The 12,066-nt window shown below is 44.7% G+C and overlaps 1 protein-coding gene across 1 annotated transcript in view; it reads left to right on the top strand.

Moving 5' to 3' along the window:
• LOC137380263 (plexin-A1-like) overlaps positions 1-12,066 on the top strand; it is a 484,672-nt gene that overhangs the window by 422,127 nt on the left and 50,479 nt on the right. The window contains exons 20-21 of the mRNA XM_068052142.1: positions 4,641-4,875; positions 10,036-10,178. Coding sequence (XP_067908243.1) covers positions 4,641-4,875; positions 10,036-10,178 — 378 coding nt within the window. The remainder of the gene's footprint in view (positions 1-4,640; positions 4,876-10,035; positions 10,179-12,066) is intronic.

Here is a 12,066-nt window from a genome sequence, read left to right as displayed (position 1 = left end):
AGTTAATACGTACTGAATGACTGCCTACTCTTTTGTACTTGGGCAGAGTTAAACAGGTAGATGGTGCAAACATTGTCTGCTGATTATTATGCTCAGTCCGCTCCATGCCAATGAATATTTTATACACCATGTTTCTCCAGTGTGACACATATGAGCGGAATCCCATTTATTCTTTTCTCGCATCTGCTGAACTTGCCAAATTAGATCGATTTGGATTTGTTGCTGTTATTGCAATGCTGTGAAGCCAATGACACATGGACAGGGTAGAAAGGAAGTGCAGATCAGTCCTGATAAATGCTTAACCACTTTGTGAAGTCATTTATTTTTCTGACTGGGTGATGCTGACTCTAAATTCCAGATTAAAAATGGGTAATTTGCAAATCTTCATAGCGCGGTGAAGATTTCAAACTGTTTACTCAGCATTTCAACCAAAAGCAAAAGCACTAAAGCCTCAACAAAGGTATGTTTTGTGCTAAAATTGATTGGATTTGCAAAGTGCGTTTGCTGCCTACAAACATTTGATAGTTTGAATCAAAAGTTCCTGATATTTGGAATCAACAGGGATTTGGGCTATTTGAGTCTGAAACATTGAGTTTCTAGGGAGGGGTTTTTAGTTAATTAGAGTCCTATGCAATATGATTCAAACGTAAATGCCTTTGGAATTCTGCGCAATGGGACTGAACAGAAGGGATTTGGTGCATTGGAATCCTCTGCAATAGGAGCAAATGGGATTGGCTAATTGGAATCTTAGAGAATCGGAATAAAGGCAGTTGGGTTTTGGCCATTGGAATTCTATACACTGGAGAACGAATGGGAATGAATTTTGATCCACTGGAATTCTGTTACTGAATAATAATTATGCTTGGAATCAGTCAGGTGTTTATCTGGAGTGACCCTGTCACTGAACCTATTTCATTCTGGTAGAGCAGTGTGGCTATTCAAGCAGGTGGAGGTGCAGGAGGTCATTTGAAATAACTCAACTTCAGCTGAATGTTTAGCAAAAAGTGGATTGTGTTAAAATTGCACAGCCATAATGCCTTTCTAACTGACTGCCTGCTGTTAGGGTAATGGCTTCAGCAGACACTGAGTAAATAAATTCTTGCAGTGAGCTTGGACATCTTATTATTTCTGTGTGTGTGTGTCTCCATATGGCACTGTTTTCATCGAATGGTTTAATTAGTAACAGAATTACGAGTCTCTGAGAGATTAATAAAATGCCATTTGTGGTTAACCATTTGATAACATTCTAGTTTACTTCAAAAGAAAGGGGTTTTCAGTTTCTTAGCCCCCCCCCCCCACTCTTTCCACCCCCCCCGCCCCCCCCCCCCCATCCCACCTCTGATTTTGAAGACCTTGGCCACATCTATTATCTCATCCAAGCCACCGTTCTTCATATGTGGGTCTAAACCGTCCGATCCCCCCTTCTTCCCAAAAATAAACTCTGTGAGCATTCATTCCAGATAAAAGCAAAATACCGTGGATGTTGGAAACCTGAAATAGAAAGAGAAAATGCTGGGAAATGCACAGCAGGTCAGGCAGCACCTCTGGAGAGAGAAACAGAGTTAATTTCAATGAAAGGTCACAGACCTGAAACATAGGAACATAAGAAATAGGAGCAGGAGCAGGAGTAGGCCATTCGGCCCCTCAAGCCTGCTCCACCATTCAACTAGATCATGGCTGATCATCTACCTCAATGCCATTTTCCCCGCACTATCCCCATATTCCTTGATGCCTTTAACTCTGTTGCTCTCTGTGTTCAACATTCTCAATGATTGAGCCTCCACTGCCCTTTGGGGTAGAGAATTCCAAAGGTTCATCACCCTCCGAGTGAAGAAATTCCTCCTCCATCTCAGTCCTAAATAGCGTACCCCTTATTCTGAGACTCTGTCCCCATTAACTCTGTTTTGCTCTCCATAGATGCTCCTGGACCTGCAGAGTATTTCCAGCATTTTCTGGCTGATCCAGTCGCAGAATTCAAATGGATCATATCGGGGTAGAATCATACAACGGGACAGCATGGAAGAAGGCCATTTGGCCCATTGTACCTGTGCTGTGTCACAGCGATGGCACTAATAGAGGCTGGCGGTTGTACTGCACAACTGAGCTTGTGTAGGCATTAGATCTCGTTCTGTATAAGCTAGACAATAAAATGCGTTAAGCTTCATGTCCCTCCCCCTCCCCCTTCCCCTCACCCCACCACTCTGATTATATCTAATGTGTAGGTTTACTCGAAGAAAGCGGACCAATCAATGAGGCTCTCTGCTTGCTGTGCAGTGCAAAGATGTGTCAAATTTATACTCATTTTAGGACAGCCTGGTTTGTGCTCTCGAGAAAGGAAAAGCTTGCATTTATAATGTACGTCCGCAGAATGTGCCAAAGCACTTTACAACCAACAAATTACTTTTGAAGTGCTGTCACTGCTATTATTTCGGCCAATTTCTGCACAGCTGGGTTCCACAAAAAGCCAATGCAATGAAAGACCAGCCAAGTCCTTGCTTTTCTTCACAAAGTGCAATGGAATCAGTCACACCCATTGAGCAGGCAGACGGGGCCTCAATTTGACATCTTGCCTGAACCGCACTGCATCATATTGAATCTTGCATGAAACACATGCACTGACTGAAATTCATTGGGAGTTAACTGGAGTGCCCAAAAACAAGTCTGCTTTAATTGTTTCCTCATTTGACCAAGTCTCCCTAGCATTGATTTATTTTGGTATTTTGATCCTTAGTCAGTTCCCAAACGTCTCATCAATCTTCTGGAATGTTGGATTGGATACAGTCTTCCATTTGTAGGAAAGTTCTGTTCTTCCGTTCCTTCACAGGAAACTTGGGAACATGGGGATTATGGCAAGAGGTGTCAGATGCCAAACTGCGCAAAGTATTTCATGGACCCTGAAAACTTGCATTTCAAATGTACGATATTATCTGAACTCTCCAACCCAATTGCCTGAATCCAAGTTGGGCACGGGTGTTATTTATCTTAAATGTTTGTTTTTTTTATTTTGGTTTTCTCTTGTTTCCACACCCCACAAATCATCCCTACCCAGATGGGTGATGAGATAAAGAGACGAGCTTTGATATTGGTGAGCGTGTTACTGGGTCTTTACCAAAGCTGTTCTTCTAGATGGCTACCAGGAGGCCTCTTGAGGTGGCATTTTCTCAAGTCTCTGCCTTCCTCACAGAAAGGAAGTGTCTAACGTCCTCTTGCTCGATTATGGTCGTGTATCTGAGACTGAGGAATCTACGTGATGCCTCTCCGTGCCTCATAATCCCAACGACTTGAGCACATAATCTCGGCTGACACTGCAGTGCGGTACTGAGGGAGTGCTGCACCATCGGAGGTGCCGTCTTTTGGATGGGGCATTAAACCTGTTCAGGCGGGCATAGAAAGTCCATGCTGTGATTCAGTCAAGAGTTCACCCAGTGTCTCGATCAATGCCGCCACAAAATGATCAACTGGTCATTCATGCCACTTGTGGGATCTTGCTGTGCTAATTGGTTGCCATGGTTGTGGAACAGCTGTACTTGGCCGCATAACACTTTGGGACTGTTGTGAGGATATGAAAGGTGCTGCATAAATGCAAGTTTGTCCTATATGGAACTCTGCTCCAACCAAAGAATGGAGGGTACAAAAGATGGTGAGAAGTGAGTGAATTAAAGGCATTAAGTTTGTGCTTGATGAATGGGTTTCAACAATCAGTCAAAATTGATCTTCACCCTGCTCTAATCTTCAAGAATCCATTTTTCTAATACCTTGTTTTACAGCGCATTGTTAACTCACAGCTAAGTTTTAGTAAAGACTGACCCTCACCAGGCCCAATGAGAGGGTCCGTAACATTGTCCGGCCGGCAGCCCCACCAGGACAAGTGGGTGCTGCTGATGCAGGCAGGAGACCATGAGGGCACTTCACAATGGAGGCGCTATCTGTAGAATTATGAAATTGTAAAAAAAGATTTGTGGCCAAGGCTGTCAGGCCATCAGTGAAGAGGAGAGAACCCCTTCCCAGGCTGGCCTGTGACCGCAGCTGTGACCCTTTGATCCCCATGGCTTCGGGATGGGGGATTTAAAGGAGGCATTGATCACCTCCCCCTGCTCCCCGCTCCCTCACACCTCCGTCCTGCTGCAGTGAGGCTGCCTCCAGGCAATGGCCGGTCTTCAGCCTCAGTTGGAGGGCAGGGGGCCCATCCACCATTGGAAAGATCCCGGCAATGCCACCAATTTGACCCCAAGTGGGGACTTAATTGAGCCTAATTAGTTAACGGCTGCTGCCGTATGGGTAACCGGTGCTGGTCTCACCCTGCCTCCCACAAGAATGCTTGGAGGCAGGATCGCATCAGCGATCAGAGTCTCTCTGATCTGAGATTCTTTCATTTTCTTCCCTGTCCCACCTCCTAACCCGTCTCCACAGGACCAGGAAAATTCAGCCCGGTGTTTCCAGTCAGTGACCCTTAGTCTGAACTAGGAAAGGTTAGATCTTGTAGCAGTTTTTAAGTAAGTTCAGAGGCAGGGAAAGGGTGAGGGAGAGGAGGAAAGATCATATGGGAAGGTCTGTGATAGGGTGGAAGGCAGGAGAAGCAAAATGACAGAAGGGATGATGGCACAAGGTAAAAGTCTCTGTCTTCTCTTTTTCTCTCGCAGATTAAGGTGGGAGGGCTGGAGTTCTCGCCAGGAATCCTGCACATCTACTCGGACAGGCTCCTCACCATGCCGGCTGCCGTAGGAATCGGGGGAGGGGGGGCCCTGTTGCTGCTCATTATTGTCATCGTCCTCATTGCGTACAAGAGGAAGTCACGGGACGCTGACCGCACGCTGAAACGACTCCAGCTGCAGATGGACAACCTGGAGTCTCGGGTGGCTCTGGAATGCAAGGAAGGTAGGAGCTTAAACCACCAGTTCTGTATCACACGGAAAATGCATCCTCTGTGGGCATTTATCCCTCTGCTTTTTCTCTCTTCTGAAGGTGCGGACCTTTTGTATGGAATTATATAATATTTTTAGCACAAACATTCAGTCCAACTGGTCTTTGCTGTTGTTTATGCTCCACGCCAGATACCTCTGCTGTCTTACTTCATTTCACTGTCATGGCCAGGTGGATGATGGTGTGGCTGGTCCCCAGTGTTCACCTCCCAACTGACCGCAGCAAGTGTTTTTGTCACTAGGGTTGTTTAACCCCTTGTGTTTTATTTGTCAAATTAACAGACAGTAACAGGTTTTCTTGTAGGTTTAAAACAGAAGAGCTACCTTTTTAAGGTAAAATTCTCTCACATTAGCCTCTGTTATGAGATGCATGGCCCCCCTCCCTGTTGTGACCACATAATAGCCCAGGATGTGGCTACTTCATACCTTCTTTGTTTCAGAAGAACCCATTCAATTCAGGAATGTCTCTTGATGGTTTCAGAATAGGTATAATTGACACCTTTGAGCCTGGAATGTATCCTTTTGTCCTTAACAAACAGTGAGGCAGTTTGAATATACAGGCAAGTCAGCTGACCTTTAGCCATTCTGTAGCACATTGCCCAATTTTTTTTAAAGGAAAAGTCAATTTTTTTTAATAACTTTTCAATTTGGTTCTGTATCTTCATCGCTGCACTTCTCCTGAGTGTGACATCACTCTATCACCATATCCTCTATTCGTTTCTCCCACATGTGTTTATCTAGCTTCCTCTTAAATGCATCAGTGATATTTTCCTCAACTACTCCATGTGGTAGCTTGGATGCAATTCTATGGGTACTGCCTGTCTTCCAGTATATCGGCACGTCTCGGCCTGGATAATAAAGTCAAGGCAATTTGACTTTGGGCTCAGCTGTGATGCTTTCCAATAAGCATTTACAGTCAGAAGCCTATGGGAAGTCATTAGGCTCATTTTGACCCTCTCCCATCCAGGGGGTTTGAGATCTGTTGCACTGTCCGACTGCTAAGGAGATGAGATCAACAACAACTTGTATTTACATAGCGCCTTTAATAAAACATCCCAAGGCGTTTCACAGGAGAGTTATAAAACAATGTGTGACACCGAGTCACGTAAGGAGAGACTAGGCCAGATGACCAAAAGCTTGGATAAAGAGGTAGTGGTGAGGTAGAGCTGGGTGTTGTCAGCCTACGTGCAGCAGATCAATTTGAACCTAGGACCTGCCTGGTCTGTGAGGTGAAATATTAGAATCACAGAGTCGCACAGCACAGACAGAGCGCATTGAATCTACACCCTTAAAAGAAAATGAATGAAAGAACTTGCCTTCCTGTAGCATCTTTCACAATCTCCAGATGTTCCAGAGCATTTCACAGCCCGTGAGGTACTTTTGAAGTGTAGTCACTATTGAAATGTGGCAGCCAATTTGCACACAGCAAGCCCCCACAAACAGCAATGTGAAGTTTTTGTACTAGGAATATTGGTTGAGGGCCATGCAGTTCAGGACACCAGGTGAGTTATAGAATTACAGAATGACGCAGCATAGAAGGAGGCCATTCTGCTCATCACGTCTGTGCCAGCTCTTTCAAAGAGCTATTCGATTAGTCCCACTACTCTGCTCTCTCCCTGTAGCCCTGTAAAATTCTCCCCTTCAAGTATTTATCCTTTTGAAAGTTATTATTGAATCTGCTTCCACCACCCTTTAGGGCAGTGCATTTCGGATCACAACAACTCGTTACGTTAAAAAAAAACCTCTATTCAGCCTCTTTTGCCAATTATCTTAAATCTGTATACTCTGGTTACTGAGCCTCCTGCCACTGGAAATTCTTTGTCCCTGTCTACTTTATCAAAATCCAAATCATAACTCCCCTGCTCCTTTATAAATAACGCTACCTAGAGCAAGTCGAGGTGTACGATAAATGGCAGCCTCGCCAACAACACTGAACGAAAAGCTGCATGCTTCAGGTCCCTCTCAAAATTCCATTTCTAACATGTGTTGGACGGTAATCATCTTCCTTTTTGCTGAGAGCTTGCTAATAATGCTATTAAAAAGGAAAATTACAAAATATGTAACATGGTGTGGATAGAACACCCCAGAACCTTCACATAATGAAACTTTAGCTGGTGAGTTCAGGGCACAGTGGTCCTTATTAAATAGTGTAGAGCGATGTAGATGTGCCACAGGAGGTTTCGCTGGAGCTGAGAGACAAAACCTAATTGCTTGTTATTTCCATGTCTGGGTCCTGAGGTCTCCTCTGAACTTGCCAATTACGGTGCCCCGATGAAGGGAATTAAGGTGGAAGTTATCAAAAGCATTGATTGTAGAGTAACAGAGGAGACCCTAATCGGCATGACTGTAAGGATTGGGAGATCTTTCTCATTTGGTGGCTCAAACATTTAATTAAAATGGGTAATATAATACATGCTGAAACCATTTTACCCTTTGAGGGATCTTCACTCTGTTACCGTTTTTCCAACTCTGCTGAGGAGATTTGGTAAATTTCTCAAGAGCAACTGGTGGTGGGCAATAGATGTTGGCCTTGCTGATGGCACCCACAACCCCAGAATGAATTAAAATTAAAACTTGTGTCCCCTAATCCTCCCTGACCCAATCCGACTCAAAACACCCAGTCAACATTGATAGTCTAATTCTTTCAACAACAACTACAACTTGCATTTATATAGCACCTTTACCACAATAAAAACACCCCAAGGCATTTCACAGGAGTGTTGTCAAGCATGAAGCCACATGAGGAAATGTTAGGACAAGCGACCAAAACCTTCATTGAAGAGGTAGGTTTTAAGGAGCCTCTTAAAGGAAGAGGTTTGAGGAGGGAATTCTAGCGCTTAGGACTTGGGTAGCTGAAGGCACAGCCGTTCCAATGGTGGAGCGATTAAAATCAGGGATGCGCAAGAGGCCGGAATTGGAGGACTGCGGAAATCACGGAGGGTTGTGGGACTGGAGGAGGTTACGGAGGCCGTGGAGGGATTTGAAAATGAGCGTGAGAATTTTTAAATGAAGGTGTTGCCGGTCTGGGAGCCGATGTAGGTCAACGAGCACAAGGGAGATTGGTGAATGGGACTTGGTGCGAGTTGAGATATGGGCAGCAGAGTTTTAAATATATTTGTTAGATTTTGTTATTATATGGACGTGGGGTATATATAGAGTTGCCAACTCTGGACAGACATATTCCTGGAGGTTTCATCACATGCCCTCCGCCTGCAGCCACCCTTCCTGGTTAAACAGCCATTTTTTTTCTCCCCGTCACCCAATGTATTTGTAACCAATAGACAGAATGGTTAAAGAAAAATGAGAAAATAAACATTTTTTCTAATATCGCTATGATGTTTCCGCCACGTTTTTGCTCCCAGCAGTGTCCAGGAGATTTTTCTTAAATTCCTGGAGACTTCAGAGGAGGGTTGGCAGCTCCAGGGGTCATGCAGCAACACTGTAATTTCTTCATTATAAGGGACCAACGTTCTCCTTTTAGAGCTTTTGTGTTTCTCCACCTCACAGAACTTCAATTTAATTGTCTCGTAGCCGCAATAAACCCCACCACCCCGAAGAAAAATGAAGTGAAGACTCACGAGCAAATTTCAAACACTTCTGTACAGACGTGTCACAGGGAGAATTATCAATGGTTCACTTCAGTGTGAGAGTGAAACCACAGGAGTTCAGCACAGGGGGCACAGAGAAAGCTCGGGTGATGCTAATAAAATCAGGTTTCTGTGGATCCTTATCAAAGGTTGTGGGGGCGGGGAGGGGTGGGAGGGTGAAGGGTTGGTGGTAAAAGATGGAAAGCTTCTCTCGAGGATTTGTGAAGCCTGAGGATAGGCCGATTGTTCGAGCCGAGCCTTATCTCAACTGGTTACTACAGAAAGGATCACTTCTCCCTGCAGTCATAGTATAGATTTTCCATTTTTGTTATATTCCCCCCCTCCCCCTGAAAAATTCCATCTTTTTTTCCCCTTAAAGCCTGCTTTTTGGGATGGATTCCCTTCTGGGTGAAGGACTGGGTTGTGGCCTTCTTTGTTTCTAATTTGTGGCAGCAAATTAAATTTACAGTCCGCGCTTCAAATATAGCGAGTCCCATCATTCCTTCTCAGAGCCTGCAATCTATATTCATAACCATGTTGTGGGAGACCAGTATTCTGATGCTTTGACCCGCGTTCCATATTGGTTCTGTGCCTCAGATTTTATAAGGAACTTTCACAAGATGCACGTGTGCATCTGCATAGTTTTCTGTTGTTCCTTAAAGTTGATATTTAGTGAGTTGTCGGCAGTTGTTCAAATGACTTCAAGTATGCATCAGTTTTGGTTATTTGGAAAGAAAATAATGTACACGACAAATGAGAGCGATCTTGGGGTCCTGATCGACAAATTGAAGGTGTTGCAACAAGAAAAGGAAATTGGCCAGGGCGTTAACATTTGGTTAGACGTAGTGTGTTAACTCAAGCCTTGTTAAAATGTTTTGTTGTTGACATTGCTTAACTTTCCCTTCATCGACTTGCATTTTATCGCTGACCCTGAAAGTTAAGCTAGACCTTTATAAATCATTGGCTAGGCTTCAGCTAAAGAACTGTGTCCAATTCTGGGCACTCTGCCTTAGGAAGGATGTCAAGACCTTGGAGAGGGTGCAGAGGAGATTTACTAGAAAGGTTCCAGAGATTGAGTTATGCGAGGGCGACTGGAGAGAAGGTTAAGGGGAGATTCAATAGGTGCTCAAAATCATGAGGGGTTTTGCTAGAGTAAACTAGGAGAAACTGTTGTCACTTTCAGAAGGGTCGGTAATCAGAGGTCGCAAATTTAAGAACATTGGCAAAAGAACCAGAGGGCATGAGGAAATATACTTTTATGCAGTGAATTGTTGTGATCTGGAACGCGCTGCCTGAAAGGGCGGTGGAAGCAGATTCAACGGTAACTTTCAAAAGGGAATTGGATGAATACTTGAAAAGGAAAAATTTTGCAGGGCTATGAGGAAAAGAGCGGGGGCTTGGGGAAGCAGTGGGACTAATTGCATAGTTCATTCAAAGAGCCAGCACAGGCACGATGGGCCGAATGGCCACCTTCTGGGCTCTATTGTTTTATATGATTCATTCTTTCATTGCCCATTTCTCTCTTTCAGCTTTTGCCGAGCTGCAGACTGATATCCATGAGCTGACCAGTGACCTGGATGGTGCTGGGATCCCATTCCTTGATTACCGTACATACGCCATGAGGGTCCTTTTCCCAGGGATAGAGGATCACCCAGTGCTCAAGGAGATGGAGGTACAAATCCACCCCTGCCCTGCATTCTCACTTGTGTTGAAATTCAGACGCGTCGCACAGTGACTCATTCTTTTCCAGGTGCTTTAAAACTCACCTCCTCCAGCCTCCTCTTCTAGAAATGGCAGGCCTGTAATGCTGTTCTGAATTTGGGGTTAAGTGTCTTGTCGGGTGAGAATATAAGCAGCTTTTTGGAAAGGTGGGGAAGTGTTCCAATCCCAAAGACTGCCTTTGCTTCCTTTGAATGAAAATGAAATGGCGGAACACCCAGGAGAAATGACAGAATAGGGAATTCTTGGCTGTGCCAATTCTTTGCAGATTTAAGTTGCAAAAAATAATTACTCAATGAGTTGTGATCTGGAATGCACTGCCTGGAAGGGAAGTGCAAGCAGATTTACTGCACAAGTACTTAAAGGAGAAAAGAATTGCAGGGTTATGGAGAAAGGGTGGGGGGAGGGAGTGGGACTAATTGTATAGTTCTTTCAAAGAGCTGGCACAGGCAAAATGGGCTGAATGGCCTCTTTCTGTGCTGTATCATTTTATAATGCTCAAGGTCAGTGTCACCTAGCCACTATTTCCCTGATTTATGTCGTTGCTCCAACTCACGTCAGCCTTGGTAGAATCCTACCTGTGGGCTTTGTCCCTTTGCCTGAATTTCATCGTTCGAGATTAGAGAGATACAGCACTGAAACAGGTGCTTCGGCCCCACTGAGTCAGTGCTGACCAACAACCACCCATTTATACTAATCCTACATGAATCCCATATTCCCTACCACATCCCCACCATTTTCCTACCACCTACCTACACTAGGGGCAATTTACAATGGCCAATTTACCTATTAACTTGCAAGTCTTTGGCGTGTGGGAGGAAACCGGAGCACCCGGAGAAAACCCACGCGGTCACAGGGAGAACTTGCAAACTCCGCACAGGCAGTACCCAGAACCGAACCCGGGTCGCTGTGAGGCTGTGGTGCTAACCACTGCGCCACTGTGCCATGATATAAGATGTCAACACGAGGACAGGGATATAGGAACATAGGATATAGGACTTAAGAGGAAGAGTAGGCCATTTGGCCGTCCGCGCTTGCTCCGCCATTCGATAAGATCATGGCTGATTTGGTTGTGGTCTCAACTCCACTTTCCTGTCTGCTCCCCAAAATTGAACTCAAATTGGCATAGTGTGAACTCATGTTCTCTGGTTGATTACTCTGTGTCTCTGGGTTACCAGCACATTAACCCTATCTTACTCATGCAATTGTCAGGATAGCTTGGTGTGATAGGCAGTCGAAACTCTTCTTTGAACTTTGTGTAGTGTGTGGGATGAGTAAAAGTTTCAAGCTTACATATTGAGTGCTTTGAGTTCTGGTAAAGCATTTGCAGCTCTAATGACAGTGCCCATTACCCATATGCTTATTGTTGGCGAGTTGTACACTTCTCCACGCAAAGGGTGGTGGGAGGGTGGAACGTTTTCCGACAAAAGGCAGAAGATGCAAGCCCAATTAATAACTTTAAATCTGAGATCAATAGATTTTTGCTAGCCAAGGGTATAAAAGGATATCGAGCCAAGGCAAGTCGGATGGAAGTTAGGATACAGTTTGACCACCATTTCGCTGAATGATGGAACAGGCCCAAGCAGCTGAATGGCCAACTAAGTATGAGATTGAAAATCACAAGTTTCCAATTGTCATCATTGAATAATCTTGAATCATCTTCTGCAGTCAGTTCTGGGCTTTTGCGGAAAATGGTCGAAAGGAATACTACCCAATAACCCCTGCAAAAGGGCTGCATGTGCATACGTGTTGGGTGCGGACAGGATCAGTCTGGGCAGTGATGGAATCGCTGCCATGTGCTGACAGTCACTCTCTGTTAATTGTATATTAATTGGGTGTTA

The sequence above is a fragment of the Heterodontus francisci genome, chromosome 19, assembly GCF_036365525.1.
Source record: "Heterodontus francisci isolate sHetFra1 chromosome 19, sHetFra1.hap1, whole genome shotgun sequence".
Classification (NCBI taxonomy): Eukaryota; Metazoa; Chordata; class Chondrichthyes; order Heterodontiformes; family Heterodontidae; genus Heterodontus; species Heterodontus francisci.
The sequence above is the reverse complement of the archived record's forward strand: the minus strand, read 5'-3'. Positions and strand labels throughout refer to the sequence as shown.